The 13819-nt window shown below is 38.4% G+C and overlaps 3 protein-coding genes across 3 annotated transcripts; all 3 read left to right on the top strand.

The window, feature by feature from the left end:
* The first annotated feature begins 362 nt into the window (after window positions 1-362).
* Window positions 363-1949, top strand: LOC137958682 (bidirectional sugar transporter SWEET4-like). Its single transcript, XM_068805773.1, has 5 exons — window positions 363-539; window positions 751-787; window positions 886-1264; window positions 1380-1499; window positions 1596-1949. Exons 1-5 carry the CDS (start codon window positions 497-499, stop codon window positions 1773-1775), a joined length of 759 nt encoding a protein of 252 aa, XP_068661874.1. The 5' UTR covers window positions 363-496; the 3' UTR covers window positions 1776-1949.
* A 5997-nt stretch (window positions 1950-7946) lies between these two features.
* Window positions 7947-9042, top strand: LOC137956641 (small ribosomal subunit protein eS27y-like). Its single transcript, XM_068804209.1, has 4 exons — window positions 7947-8033; window positions 8386-8487; window positions 8589-8617; window positions 8722-9042. The coding sequence occupies exons 1-4, from the start codon at window positions 8031-8033 to the stop codon at window positions 8846-8848; spliced, it is 261 nt and encodes an 86-aa protein (XP_068660310.1). The 5' UTR covers window positions 7947-8030; the 3' UTR covers window positions 8849-9042.
* Window positions 9043-11593: 2551 nt separating this feature from the next.
* On the top strand, window positions 11594-12186 carry LOC137950641 (LOB domain-containing protein 24-like). Its single transcript, XM_068797254.1, has 2 exons — window positions 11594-11776; window positions 11842-12186. Exons 1-2 carry the CDS (start codon window positions 11594-11596, stop codon window positions 12184-12186), a joined length of 528 nt encoding a protein of 175 aa, XP_068653355.1.
* Window positions 12187-13819: the final 1633 nt, after the last annotated feature.

The following is a 13819-nucleotide window of genomic DNA, read 5'->3' on the forward strand; positions in this document are numbered from 1 at the left end:
GAGCCAATCCGTGGTGTTGGGCGTTGACTCATACTACGACCTGGCGCAGGTTAGAAAAGGGAGAGAACATAGTTTTTCTCGCTAGTGGGGCCCATAAATAAGTCCATCCATGAAAGCATTTTACTAAAAATGGGTAGTTGGATAAGCATAACGCAAAGTCCAGAAGTTGATTCAAACGGGCGCTAGGGCTTTGAGAATCTTGAACGCAGTGCCACTGCTTCTCTCTCCTCTTTACTCCTTCCCTCCATGTGTTCATTTGAACTGGACTCGTATCCCTCTACCATTTACGCCTACGGTTAGAAGTATAGACAAACTCCAGCCCAGCTGCTGCGACTGCGTTCTGTACCTTCCACCACCTCTCTATATAACCGCCTCCTCCTAACGCTTCTTCCCCTCCACAACTGACTCTTCTGTGACTGCGAAAGTGAGATTGATATTCACTCATTCTCGCACTTTGCCTCACCTTGCCCTCGTTTTCTTTGTCTTCGCAGCAGCCATGGTTTCTGCAAATCTTGCGAGGACAGTAGTAGGCATTTTGGGTGGGTGGGTGGGAATTGCTGATCATCAAACCCGTTTTGGAATTTGTTCATTTGGCTTTGGGTTTCTTTTTCTGTGTGAGGCGCTATAGAGAATATAGAGAGAGTGATCGTTTTGGGAAGGAGAACAATGATGGGCTTGTTTTGCTTTTCCATTCCGTTTCTGTTTTTGTGATTTGTAACTGAAAATATTGGCTTCTTTTCTTTCTTGCAGGAAACATCATATCACTGGGTTTGTTTCTTTCACCTATGTAAGTTTGTGTAAATTGGGCTTCAGTTTTCAATCGTGTTTCAGTTTGGTACTAATGGCAGCAGGTATTTAGTTAAGCATCCTTTTTACGAATTGCAGGTCGACTTTCTTCCGCATATGGAAGAAGAGATCCGTGGAACAGTTCTCGCCGGTGCCTTACCTCGCCACTCTTCTGAATTGCATGCTTTGGTGTGTTTACGGGCTGCCATTGGTGCACCCACATAGTATGTTGGTGATCACCATTAATGGCTCTGGTCTACTGATCGAGCTCTTTTATGTTCTCCTCTTTCTTTTATACTCTAGCGGGAAAAAGAGGATGAGAACGTTCCTCATCTTCGTCATTGAAGTAGTCTTCGTGGTCGCCGTCGCCATTTTTGTTCTCACAGTTTTTCACACCTACGAGAAGCGATCTCTAGTCGTCGGATGCCTCTGCGTTTTCTTCGGGACCATGATGTATGTCGCTCCCTTGTCAGTCATGGTAAATAAATGCTCGTCTCTTCTCTCTTTGATTTCATCCCGCACCGTTTAGTTTGTTCTAAGCTTCTGCATGCGTATTGTAACATGGGTCTTACTAATCATCTTCTGATCTGCAGAAACTGGTGATCCGAACGAAGAGCGTCGAGTACATGCCATTGTCTCTCTCGCTAGCCTCCTTCGCCAACGGCATATGCTGGACTACATACGCTCTCATCCGCTTCGATCTCTTCATCACAGTAAAACAAATCACTCTTCTTTCCTTCTCATCTCTGCAACATTGTTAACCGCATGCATTAATTCAAGAGAGATGACGGGTTGAGTTCTGTGTTCAGATTCCGAACAGTCTGGGGACGATGTTTGCGATCGTGCAATTGATCCTTTACGCGACTTTCTACAAATCGACACAGCGGCAGCTCGCGGAAAGAAAAGTGAAGGGGGAGATGGCTTTGACAGAGGTGGTCGTTGTTGGCGGAGCAGACCACAAGAAAATTGGCGACGCCCCGCTCTCTTGATGACCATGTTTCAGAAATCCATGAGAGAACAACAGAGGCCACCTTTTTTTTTGTCAATTACCATAGATGTTTGATCGGTTTGCGAGAAGAAGAGAGAAATCGGATATAATAATGAAAGAAAAAGTGTTATTAGTAACTATGATTTATATGATTACAATGGTTTCGTTTGAGATGCATGAATTGCAACTTGGGTTTACGTATTAATCATCGGCTGCATGTAATTATGCAAAGAACATGGCTGACGAAAATTGGATTTGTTGTTACAGTCCATTTTCAGAGACGGAATTATGGAACCTTTGGTATGTTCTTATAGTAATCCATAAGGAACAATAGAAAATTCACTATTTATATGATCAAAACTCCCTTTTTGGGATGAAATGATTTTCACTCAGTTCGATTCTCACTTAAAATTATTTTTTATGAATTTGAGTGCCAACTGAAGCAATGGATTAGTAGTCATTCACAAAGATTAAGCACAATATATATTCCAGATGAGATTTGCTATTTCATGGAAGAATTTCATTCCAGCCAATTAGGTTGATGAAGATCAGTTATTTCTTACCATCTTTAACAAAAATTAATTTCATTCATAAGAGTACACTTTTTACTTTAATATATTTATAATAATATTATCTTTTTCAAAGTGACAAGAAAGGTAACACAGCAGCAGTAGTCAATCTCTCCTCCCAAATCACCAGTTTGGACCACAGAAAGAGATCGTCTTCTCAGCAAATATAGAACAGTGCTACTGATGACCCTGTTATTTGATTCTTTCTCGTTTCCGAACACCACAGGAGTCAATTTTACTTGACGTGCATGGTACGAGCTTCCCTGTTCGAGAAAACTCAATCAGACGCGGCAGTCGGTAGCGATCGAGAGGCCATGGAGGGGGAGTTACAGATTTACTGTAAGCTTTAAATACCCATACGAAGAGGCGGTTCACTTCTACAAAAAAATTAACATATTTTGCAAAGGGGGAAACATGTTCGGGAGATCATTCCTTCTAGAAAGAGATGGGGGACGTGGACGGCACTGGTGAGAGCAAGTAGGTTTCTATTTTCTGAAACAGATTTCGCTTTCTCGACATGAGCAAGCAATTTTCTGGAAAGAGCGGGGCTTCGGTTTCTGTTCAACCTGTCAAGTGCCAACAGTTCCAGCGGACTTTGATTTTTCACACAGGAGTAACGTACGCCTCCGTCCATGCCAAGCGTGAAGAGGAGAGCATATATCACCAAATATGACAGTCTCAACTGTTGCATTACCTCGCGACGATTTTCACCATTACAGAAAGCGTTTAAATACAACCGTTCTTCTCCAAAGAAAACACTAAAGAAGAAAAAGCTCCACTCTCCAGACACCTCACGAAGCAGAGTACTGCGAGCACCAGGTGGAAGAAACAGAAAGAAAAACAGCGGCTGGTGAGTAGTGGGAACCTCGAACGACCAGACATGAAGACTTAGAGAAAGTAGTTTCAACCCAGGAAAATAGACTACCTCTCTCCCTTTCCAACTCCATCTTTAATTGCTGATTGGGTTCTACCAGTTTAGGCGGCAGCGATCTTGAAAGGAAGGTTCGTATATTGATTGAGTTGGCTGACCATTTGAGAGAAAACTAACTGAAGAAGCATCGCAATGAAGAATTAGATTTGTTGAAGGAGGAAAAGAGAGATCCTTTGAAACAAACTTGACCTTCTCAATCACTTTGGTTGGACAAGTCGGGCAGGGAGGGTATTACCCCCTCCATATAAACCTGGTCTTGAACTTGGGGGCGATTCTGCTTGACTCAACCCAGTTGGACTCGGATCTTTTGAGTGACCAATATTTGTTGCCATGGTTCTAGCTACCATGTATGAGACCTGTAACATCCGGTCGGATGATTGATTAAGTCCAGTGATTTCCCCCCTCCCATCCCTTTATCAGGTTGAGTTTTGTTGAAACCATTGAGCTAAAAGGTTCAAACCTGTTAGGAAAGCAACCGCACGGATCTTATACAAGGACTTGCCCGGTCAATACAAACACAAATTCTAACACTCCCCCGCACGGGGAAAACCCGTGGACAAACTCACGGAAAAACCCGGGACAAATTCACCAGAAATACCTGGGACAAAATTCGGTGGGAGCAGGACTCGATACAAACACAAATTCCAACAAGTTTCTCCATTTATTCTCCCACTACCGGGTGCTCTTTTTTCTATTCATTTGTTCGCTGAATTTTCATTTTTCCCTTGCTTACTTGTATACTTTCAAAACAAGGAGGTATATGTTGGGATTGTGGTGTTTTGATCTAGGAAAGTCGTAGACTGAATACCTTGGCGAGTTGAATTCAGATGTTCTTTTACTCTAATTGGATAACGAATTTGTATTATTTTGTTTTACGTTTGCTTCAGATATCCCTCGAATCTTGACTTCTCTAACTGGGGAATTTGTTTCGGGAATGTGTCTAATTGTCTTGGAAGTTACTAGGATTCATCTTCCTCCAGTTTTGTCTCACTCGTCATTAAAAAGTTCTTCTCTGAAAATTTATATTTACATCTTCTCGATAAAATTAATTCTTCCATTCCGTTCCTACAAGTGTTCGGCTGACTTGATGCAAACGAAATGTTTAATCCTCAACAGAACAACAGTTGACATTGAGAAAGTAAAATTACCCATGTCCCCATTACACCTAAAAGTTACTTGCTAAATTAAATATAAAAAGACAAAAAACACAACTAAAAAATATCTGAAAAAAAAAAACTCTTCGTATATTCAATTTTTATCATACACTCTTTGATTTACATTTTTATACAAAAAAAATGTACATAGATTACATAATTCTTTTATGTAATCTCTCTGAGGATAAATGAGAGGAAATCCTCTGATTTATAGGGATATAACTATTGCTAGCAGTCCCCCTCAAGTTAGTGTATATAGGGGTGGCATCGAATCGAGCCGGTTCGCGAGCGGCTCGAACTCGTTTAGGTTTGATTCAATTTATCTGGATCTCGAACCAGATAAAAGCTCTTTTAAGTTAACGAGCTAAGCTCAACCAAACCATGGTTCGGTTCGACAGCTCGCAAGTTGGCTCGTTAACTTAACGAGGGCTCAGGACCGGGGGAGGCGGGAGCAGGAGTCATCTTTGAGATCGACTTCGATTGTTCCTCTGATTTCTTCCTTCCCTCGTCCGCCATCGTTGATCCTTATCACCACTGAGCCCTTCCTGTCCGCTGTTGTGCCCGTCTTCGTCGCCGTCTACGGTTTCTCGTCGGCCACCTTCGTCACCGTCTACGGCTTCTCGTCGGCCGCCTTCGTCGTAAACTCCCTTACCCCGTGTCATCTCAATACGCACTACCTCGGTGCTCCCCGATGGAATTCCCCAACTGGGCGGTAACCTTCTTGAACGCAATGGCTGGGATGATGGTGAAGATCCATTTCATGATGCTATTGGTGCGGCATTTGACAACCAGGGTGAGTGCCTTGTCCAGAGCCTGCTCCGTCTCATCAATGATCCCGCGCAAGGGTCGCTCGTAAAGGTCAGAGCCAGCGTGGGCAGCTTGTTGGAGCAACATCGCCAGATTCTCCGTCTTGGCTTTGAGCTCGACGCACTCCGCCTTAAAATTGGAGACGTCGTCTGTGCCTTTGGCCACCTGATCCACCAACTGAATGGACTTCACCAAGATCTGCTTCATGATTTCAGCCATGGCGAAAACCCAAACAAAACCAGACCACCCAAAAATCTTAACGAATCCCCTATTCTCACATAAATCAATAAATCACGCAAACATCGATGATCCTCACGACCCTCATATCACAATAATCACATTTTTCAAGAAAATACCCTCAAGAAGAAAGAAGTAATCGCAATCAAAAGCAAGCAAGAAGAAAAATAAGGGTCTTGATCAAAATTTCTTGAGTCCTCACACCCTCATTTCTTTTCCTTTCCTGGTCGAGAAAGAAGATCTGCAACTTCCAATTTTGGGTTTTCTCAGCATTGGAATGATGGAAAGCGAGTATTCATTCGCTCATTCGAGGGGAGGAGGGGGACGACCAAGGAGAACGAGAGAGGCATAGCTGGCAAAGAGGGTTCAATGAGGTGGTATAATCGTGACAATTGGCACTATGAGCACCGATTTTCATATTGATGCTTTGTATGAAAAGAATTTCCCATTGACTTACTTGCAAGCTCAGTTCTTATTGATATTACATTGATCCCTAACCTTATTTTATCATGTCTATGAACAGTTCATGTATATTTTTAATAATATAAAGAGATTGTATACAGTGTTTATGAGGGTGAAGGTAGTTGAAGTGGGGTAAAAACTAATCTGAACTATTAAGATCATAGTGAGTTTCGAGTCAACATGAAGGAGAGAAGTAAGCTTGTCCCTCTAAACCATTAAATTCTTACTGAGAAAAGCGGAAGCATGTATGGGTAAAATATATTGTGGGAGCCTCGAGGGCTGAAACCATAAGATCCATAAGATATGTTAGGTGGTGGTTTCAGTGTTTCTTAGTTTAAATAGTATTCAATAAACAATACACTGCATTAAATTATTAAGTTTGAGATATGAATAGCCTCATTTGATCTGCAACCACATGTGGCCTTCCCACCGTGGCAAAGATTTCACTGTAGAGAGAGAGGAAATGCAAAACTGCTCCTTTTTTAGAAATGAATTATTTTTTTGAATAAAGTTTATGTATAATTATACATTTTTTATGAGTAATTTTATGCAAAGTGTATAGATAATTTTATATATAATTTATTTTACATGTATTTTATGCAAAATTTTAAATATAGGCGGAAGCTCTAACTCGGCTCGAGCTCGAGCTCAAACTCGGTTAAAATTATTCGGCTAGAGTTTGATAACAATTTTAGGCTCGATGTCGGGCTTGGCTCGAGCTCGGCTCAATGCCACCCCTAGGTGTATATAGATCTTTGATACCCAACTTACCAAATGAGTTGTAGAAGTTCTTGCCGCATACTACTTTTATAAGTTTATCTACTAACTGGTCTTTAGATTTAAAAAACGGAAATTGAATTATCTTGTTCTCAAGGTTTTGCTTGATGAAGTGTCGATCTACGTCCACATATTTAGTCCGATCATGTTGAACCGGATTATGCGAAAAAGGAATAGCCCCCTTGTTATCATAGAATAAATTCGTCTCATGGCTTGGGGCAAAGCCGATTTTAGTTAATAGTTTTTGAAGCCAGAGAAGCTCATAAAGACCCTTAGCTATCCCACGAAACTTGACTTCAGCACTTGATAATGCTACCATATTTTGCTTCTTACTTCTCCATGTAACTAGGTTCCCTCCAACAAACATAAAATAACTTGAGGAGGATCTTCTATCTAAGATATTCTTTTCCCAATTAACATCTATATAACCTTTAACCCTTAGGTGGTTATTTCCTGAGAACATGTCCTTTCCCAGGGGAGGACTTTAGGTACCCAAAATTTGATTTATAGTATTCATATGATATTCACTTGGACAGTGCATGAATTGGCTTATTACATTTACTACATAGGCGATGTCAGGTCGTGTATGGGAGAGATAAATAAATTTCCCACCCAACCTCTGGTACCTTCCTTTATCTATTGGGACTTGGTTTGAGTATTCTCCAAGCTTATGATTTTGGATTAGGGTTGTAAACAATATATAAATAAAATCTGAATAAAGCTATTCCATAAATAATCAGGTAAATAAAAAGAATAATGATAAAATAAAATATAAAAAGTATTAAAAATATATTATCATATATACAAAGCGAAATAACAATGTTATTCTAATAAATTCTTTGAAAAAGACACTTGAATTATATTTTTTCTCGAATTTATATCTATTCAAATAGAAATTTAATCTATTAATCGGACATAAAAAAAACTTTTATCTATTTTTTTATTTAATAAATGATAAATCAGTAATCGGAAAAATATAAAAATGCCTAATCTAATCAGAATTTTTATATCTTTTCTTTTTGTTTTAAAAAATAATTAATAAAAAATAGATAAATCGGTAAAATTAAGTCCCAAACAGTTTGATGGATTACGTATCCGGCCCGCCTTCGTGGTCTCCTTACCCTAATCTCTCTTATGTCTTATGACAAACCAACAGTCACGATTAGATTTAGCTCCATCCGACGGCGAACAGGTTCCCCTCTATCTACTTTAAATATCTCCGTGTTTATCAGACTGCACTTGTCTTGTCTTCTGCGCGCGGCGTTGGTGAAGGAAGCCTCTAGGGTTTTTGGATACTGTGCAGAGGCTTATCAGCAAAAATGGTGAGTTGGTTTATAGTGTGGGGGTTGGTTGGATGTTCGTGTGTTGTTTGTATTGGATCAAACTCTTTTTGTTTACTTATCTGATGATGTATGTAGTTTCTTGAGGAGCTGCTTCGGCTTTGTTACTTCTTCTTTTTGTTCAAATTAGTGGTATTTCGTTTACTGACTGAAAATCATGATGAGATGTTGGAATTTTGGTATAATTGTTTGTTTTGGCGACATCTTCATGTTGTTAATTATTTTCTCTTTTTTGTATCTTTATATTGGTTTTCTATTCTCATGATTTTACTGTGATTTATATTCGTTTTTCGCCTTCTCTAATTTCGTGTTCTTCCGCTTCCTGATTGCTTAGGTGCTTCCGAACGACATTGATCTGCTCAACCCGCCGGCCGAACTCGAGAAGAGAAGTCACAAGCTCAAGCGCCTTGAGCAGACGCCAAATTCCTTCTTCATGGTAATCTTCGCGATCATTTTATTTGTGATTCTGTATATTCTCTGGATCGCTTCTAAAATAAGTTTGTCCTTTTGCTTTTGTTTTATTTTCTTCTTAAACAGGATGTAAAATGTCAGGGGTGCTTCAACATGTAAGTTCACTTTGAATAGAATTAGAATGATTCTTGATAATAAGCTTCATCTTCTGTAACGTTTTTGGGTTGAAAGCGTGTATTCTTTTTCTCTGTTATTGCAGCACGACTGTATTTAGCCACTCCCAGACTGTTGTGGTGTGCGGAAATTGCCAGACAGTCCTATGCCAACCCACCGGCGGCCGTGCTAAGTTGACCGAAGGGTGTTCCTTCAGGAGGAAGAGCGATTGATGCTGTTGATTATATTTTCAGCTGGAATTTTGTGAGTCTTATCTGCTTTGATATTGATGGAACTACCCATTTTCTCAGTATGGACTAGTTTGAGAGAAGGTTGTAATTGATCTTAAATATTTCTTACTATTGTGAATGGTTGGTCTATTTACTTGGGTGGAAAATATTTGACAGGAAAATTTTCACCCTTTCCATTACATTTTACAGTATCTGCTCGAGAAACTTTGGGTTAGGGTTGCCGGGATGTTGATAAACGGATTAATTTGGCGGGCTTGAACTATTGCTTGGTTTTAAAATTTTTGAAAGCACGAGTCTGATTTTGGCGTTGTTTGAGTGGCGATGTGGCTCCTCTTGGCTGTTATATCTACCTATTGCATCTTATATATGTTTATCATCATTGGTTTTCTTAATTTACGCTTCTACGCACGTAGTGTTTGTTTGTGCCTCACCTTTTTTTACGAATTGTTTTCCTTGACAGGTTTGGTGTTTATATCGATTATTGAGTACAAAAATCTTGAGTTTATTATTTGGAGAAAATTTTTTTAAGTTACTGTAAACCAATTTTACGTGATTCTCTGTATCCTTCCCAACCCAACAATTTTACGTGATTTTTTATATCCTCAATCCAAAGCAGGATTTTTGGTTTTTTGCTGGACAAATTCCGCTCAAAAATGGTTTTTGGCAATCGATTGAACTCGAAAGGCTGGGAGAGGTCAGAATGCATCTTAATGATTAAGTGAAGGTATCAGTGTCAGGAGGTAAATGCCTGCTAATGAACTTCTTCACTTGATGCCAATTTCTTCCAAAAGCTTCATAGCTATTCGTGGGGAAAGTTTCGGAATAGAAATCTTTAGAATTTTCATACAATTTGCAAAACTTTCTGTACCATGTAATCTCCTCACCCAATTTCTGGATAAAAATGCTAAGAAAGCAAATTCGTTGAGACCTATTCCCATCTCTAGTTAAAGCATATATTTGGGGATTCAATTTAATGCTTCTAATTCTTAAAAACAAGATAACTACCTTGAAAAATTAAGAGTATTTTATTAAAATATATTATGAAGACAGTCGAAGAGATCTCATATCTATCTTTTCTTAGTTCTAGTCTCAATTCATGAATCGCCCCTTTCTCTCGTCATTTTATTTAGAACCACCACCTATTTGGTAAATCGGCTATTCATTCATCTCCTTTTATTGGCCCTGAGATTGTTTAACATGTCTCATAATTAGGGTGGCATCGAGTCGAACCCGAATCTCCCTATGTTTGAGTTAAGTTTAATTTAAATATTTTGAACTCGAATTCGAGCTTAGCCTTGCCTCGAGCCTAAAATTGTTACCAAGCTCGAATCCAATAATTTTAATCGAGTTCAAGCCGAACTCGAGCTTTAACATTTATTTAAAACTTTTTAAAAAATGCATGTCTCAAGTTCGAGTTCTAACATACATTTAAAACTTTTCAAAAAATACATGTTAAATAAATTATATATAAAATTGGGTATGACCTCCACTTAAAATTGGGCATAAAGGTGGCATTGAATTGAACTGAGCCCGAACCTTCCTATGTTCAAGCCGAGTTTGATTTAAATATTTCAAACTCGAGCTCGAGCCGACCCTAGCCTCAAGCCTAAAATTGTAATCGAAGCTTGAGCCTAAAATTGTAATCGAAGTTTGAGCCTAATAATTTTAACTGAGTTCAAGCTCGAACTCTAGTCGAGTTTGAGCTTAACTTACATTTAATACTCTACATATGTCAAATAAATTATATATAAAATTATGCATACATTTTATAAAAAGAATAATAGGGGAGGTCCGGGATTGAATCTCGATAATGGATTAGAATGCACTAATATTATTTTTTTTACCCCAAATGTTGTCTAGCTTATTTTGTAATTTTTGAATCTGGCCATAAATTTACTATGACCTCCTTAGTGCCCCTGGTTAAAAATTTATATTCTAGGAAAAACTATAAATATTTTTTATAGGATACATATTTCCAAAAAAAAAATCTTTAAATAAAATCTTATTAGTGACTTACTAGAAAATTGTAAAAAATATTTTAATCAAATTTTTTTAAGAAAGTTAAATGGACCTTTTATTGTCTCTTCGAGCGGTGACTATAGAAAGTCAGAATGTGGTCGACGAGGCAGCTATCAACATCGACAAAGGTCACCACAATAGCGGACGGGAGGGGCTAAGTGGTGACGAGAAGAGGAAGAATTTTTTCCCCCTCGCTCTCGCTCCTCTCGATGCTCCCGACTCCCCCAAATCTCACGCCTCTCGCTAAATTAATGAGCCGATTCGCCAACTTTCGAGCCGAACTTTAATTCGGTCGAGTTTGACTCGTTAATTTAAACGAGCCAAGCCTAGATTTCGAACTCGGCTCGAGATCCAAGTATATCGAATCTAACCGAGCCACTCGATTCTAAATCACCCCTACTCAGTTGTGAAATGACGATCAGGATAGTTCGTTCATGAAAGACTCATCTGAACATGAAACGACAATAAGGCTGTAGGGTTGATACGGATACGATACTTGTTTGTGCCACTCGTAAACTGTTTTCGATTGGCCGCCCCCCGACTTCCTCATTATCAGACTCTTGAAATTTTCCATACGTCACATCTGATGATCCTGACTCACCTCCAGTTCTATATAAACCTTGCTCCCACATGTCTGTGTAACTGGAAAGTTTGAGCGATTTAATGAAGAGAGTGAGGTAGAGAGAATCCATTCATTTGCTCATGGACATGGATTCTCAGACGCGGACGCGCAATATGAGAACCCATCTCACCTGTTCGGCTTGTAGAATCCTCCGCCGGAGATGCGGCGTTAACTGCATTCTCGCGCCCTATTTTCCAACCGAGGAAGCGGAGAACTTTGTCCGGGTTCATAAGGTGTTCGGAGCCAGCAACGTTATTAAGATGCTTCAGGTAATGGGTATTTCCGTTTCCCTCTTCATGTTTTGTCTTTTCTTTTTCTTTTTTGTAATAAAAAGCAAGACTACCCGGAAAGAATTTTAATGGAATGTGATCAGATGGTGGAAGAGAGTAGAAGAGAAGATGCAGTGAAGAGCCTGGTGTACGAGGCTCACACAAGACTCAAAGACCCAGTCTACGGCTGCACCGGAGCAATATTCTACTTACAGAAACACGTCAAAGAACTCGAGGAGCAGTTACAGTCCGCAAGAGCAGAAGCGATGGAATTAAAAGCCAAAAAAGACCAACTCTTCGAGACGTTCATAGACGTTCACCTCTCCCCTGTCAATGACTCCGTATTCGATCACTTCTTCGTCGGCGATCCCTCCTGCACTATTTCCGCGAGTTCTAATTCCACTTTATGAAATTCCACCTGTGTTTCAATCCAGTAAGGGGGGTTAGTGCACTTTGGAAGTACAAAGGGAGTGATAGGAAAAGTAAAGTTGTTTGCGTAATAGAAATTATTTGTTTGTGTTAGTAAGTGCAGGGAGAGTGAGAGGGAAAGTAAAGTACTTGTTTGTGTTAGTATGAGTAATAGAAAATGTAGTGTAAAGTACTTGTTTGTGTTAGTGTGCACAATATAAAGTATAGTGTAAAGTACGTATTTGTGTTAATATGCATAATGGAAAGTGTGGTGTAAAATATAGATAGATTATTTATTAAATAAAATATTTTGATATATCTGACTTTCAAAAAATTAAATTAATATTAGTTAATAAATAAAATATATTAAATATAAAAAATAAACAAATATTTACTTTTATATTATTAAAATTGTAATCAAATTATAATTTTGTAATATCTAAATATGAAATAATTATACAAACATAGCACTAAACAAACATCGTAATAATAAAAATAAAAATAATACAAATATAACTCAATCACCTATTTATATATAAAAAATTATAATTATACATACAAAAATACAACAGAAAAAATATTTGTCAAATTAGGATAGAGAAACAGGGTTAGGTCTATTATTTAGCCTTTTTTTTTTGTCAAATTAGAAGTTGGGGTTTAAGGTTAAAGGTTTGAGGTAGAGTTGAGTTCTTAAAAATATGGCTGGAGGTTAGGTTGATTGTTTAGAAACTCCACTTGACCCAAACATTAAACAAAGCTAAAATTATTTTAAAATGAATGAAATAAAATTAAAATAAATTATTAGTTTTAATTATACTTTATAATTAAAAAATAAAATTGGGAAGTAATTAAATACTAAGTATTGCATAATGAAAAAGTTCAAAATCTGAATATAAAATCAAAAACAGAAAAACGAGATTATAAAAAAATATATAAATAATAACAATGGTTATTTAACAGGAAAAATTAATAATAGTAATTATGGCATGTGTTGCATTGAGTTATTGTAGCTCCTCTTCATCGCTCAGCGAGTGGAACAAATAAAGGAGATTGTAGCGAGTGGAACGAACAACGGAGGTTGCAAAGAGGGGAGAGAATCGTCGGTGGTGTAGGGGACGGTGAGAGGAAGGGAGTCGAGCGTTGGTGATAGGTCGCACAGAGGGTGATTGAAATCACGAGCAAGTGAAAAAAAAAAAATTTTATTCGACAGAGCCCTTTTGACAACCCAAGTACGATGTAATTAAGGGAGGGAAAATGAATTCAAAGCTGGACCCCTCTGAATTAATTTTTCCCTCCGTTATGCCTAAAACGGGGGAAAGTAAAATATATTAGTAATTTACTTTTTCCCTATACTTATGATTTTAACATATTTTACCCGATCGTAAGTGAAATAACAGTGCCCTAAATCAATTAGAGGTCCCATAAAGAGAAGAACAAAGCAGAAAATAGTAGAAAAATCTTCGCTTATATTGTCTTATACAACCGCAAATATCAAATCGCCAAAATAATGTTCAGAATTTGTACGAAGAGAATGATAAGACCTGGTTTGCTGTTTCCCACCCATTTAAACTTACTAAAATTCCATATACGACCAAACGTGCCGTTGAACGACTACTCCTGCAACTTTGCTTCCTC

Source organism: Aristolochia californica, unplaced genomic scaffold (genome assembly GCF_029961685.1).
Source record: "Aristolochia californica isolate CCGP_79_NKW_82.1479 unplaced genomic scaffold, dmAriCali1.0.hap1 SCAF_1, whole genome shotgun sequence".
NCBI lineage: Eukaryota > Viridiplantae > Streptophyta > Magnoliopsida > Piperales > Aristolochiaceae > Aristolochia > Aristolochia californica.

What these genes read in the sequence shown, in the direction of transcription:
- LOC137958682 (XM_068805773.1), top strand. Translation starts at nt 497, where the DNA reads ATGGTTTCTGCAAATCTTGCGAGGACAGTAGTAGGCATTTTGG. An exon ending in GACAGTAGTAGGCATTTTGG is followed by an intron (nt 540 to 750) that starts GTGGGTGGGTGG and finishes TCTTTCTTGCAG; the next exon opens with GAAACATCATATCACTGGGT. An exon ending in GCTTCGATCTCTTCATCACA is followed by an intron (nt 1,500 to 1,595) that starts GTAAAACAAATC and finishes TTCTGTGTTCAG; the next exon opens with ATTCCGAACAGTCTGGGGAC.
- LOC137956641 (XM_068804209.1), top strand. An exon ending in CGCCAAATTCCTTCTTCATG is followed by an intron (nt 8,488 to 8,588) that starts GTAATCTTCGCG and finishes CTTCTTAAACAG; the next exon opens with GATGTAAAATGTCAGGGGTG. An exon ending in TGTCAGGGGTGCTTCAACAT is followed by an intron (nt 8,618 to 8,721) that starts GTAAGTTCACTT and finishes CTGTTATTGCAG; the next exon opens with CACGACTGTATTTAGCCACT.
- LOC137950641 (XM_068797254.1), top strand. Translation starts at nt 11,594, where the DNA reads ATGGATTCTCAGACGCGGACGCGCAATATGAGAACCCATCTCACCTGT. An exon ending in ACGTTATTAAGATGCTTCAG is followed by an intron (nt 11,777 to 11,841) that starts GTAATGGGTATT and finishes TGTAATAAAAAG; the next exon opens with CAAGACTACCCGGAAAGAAT.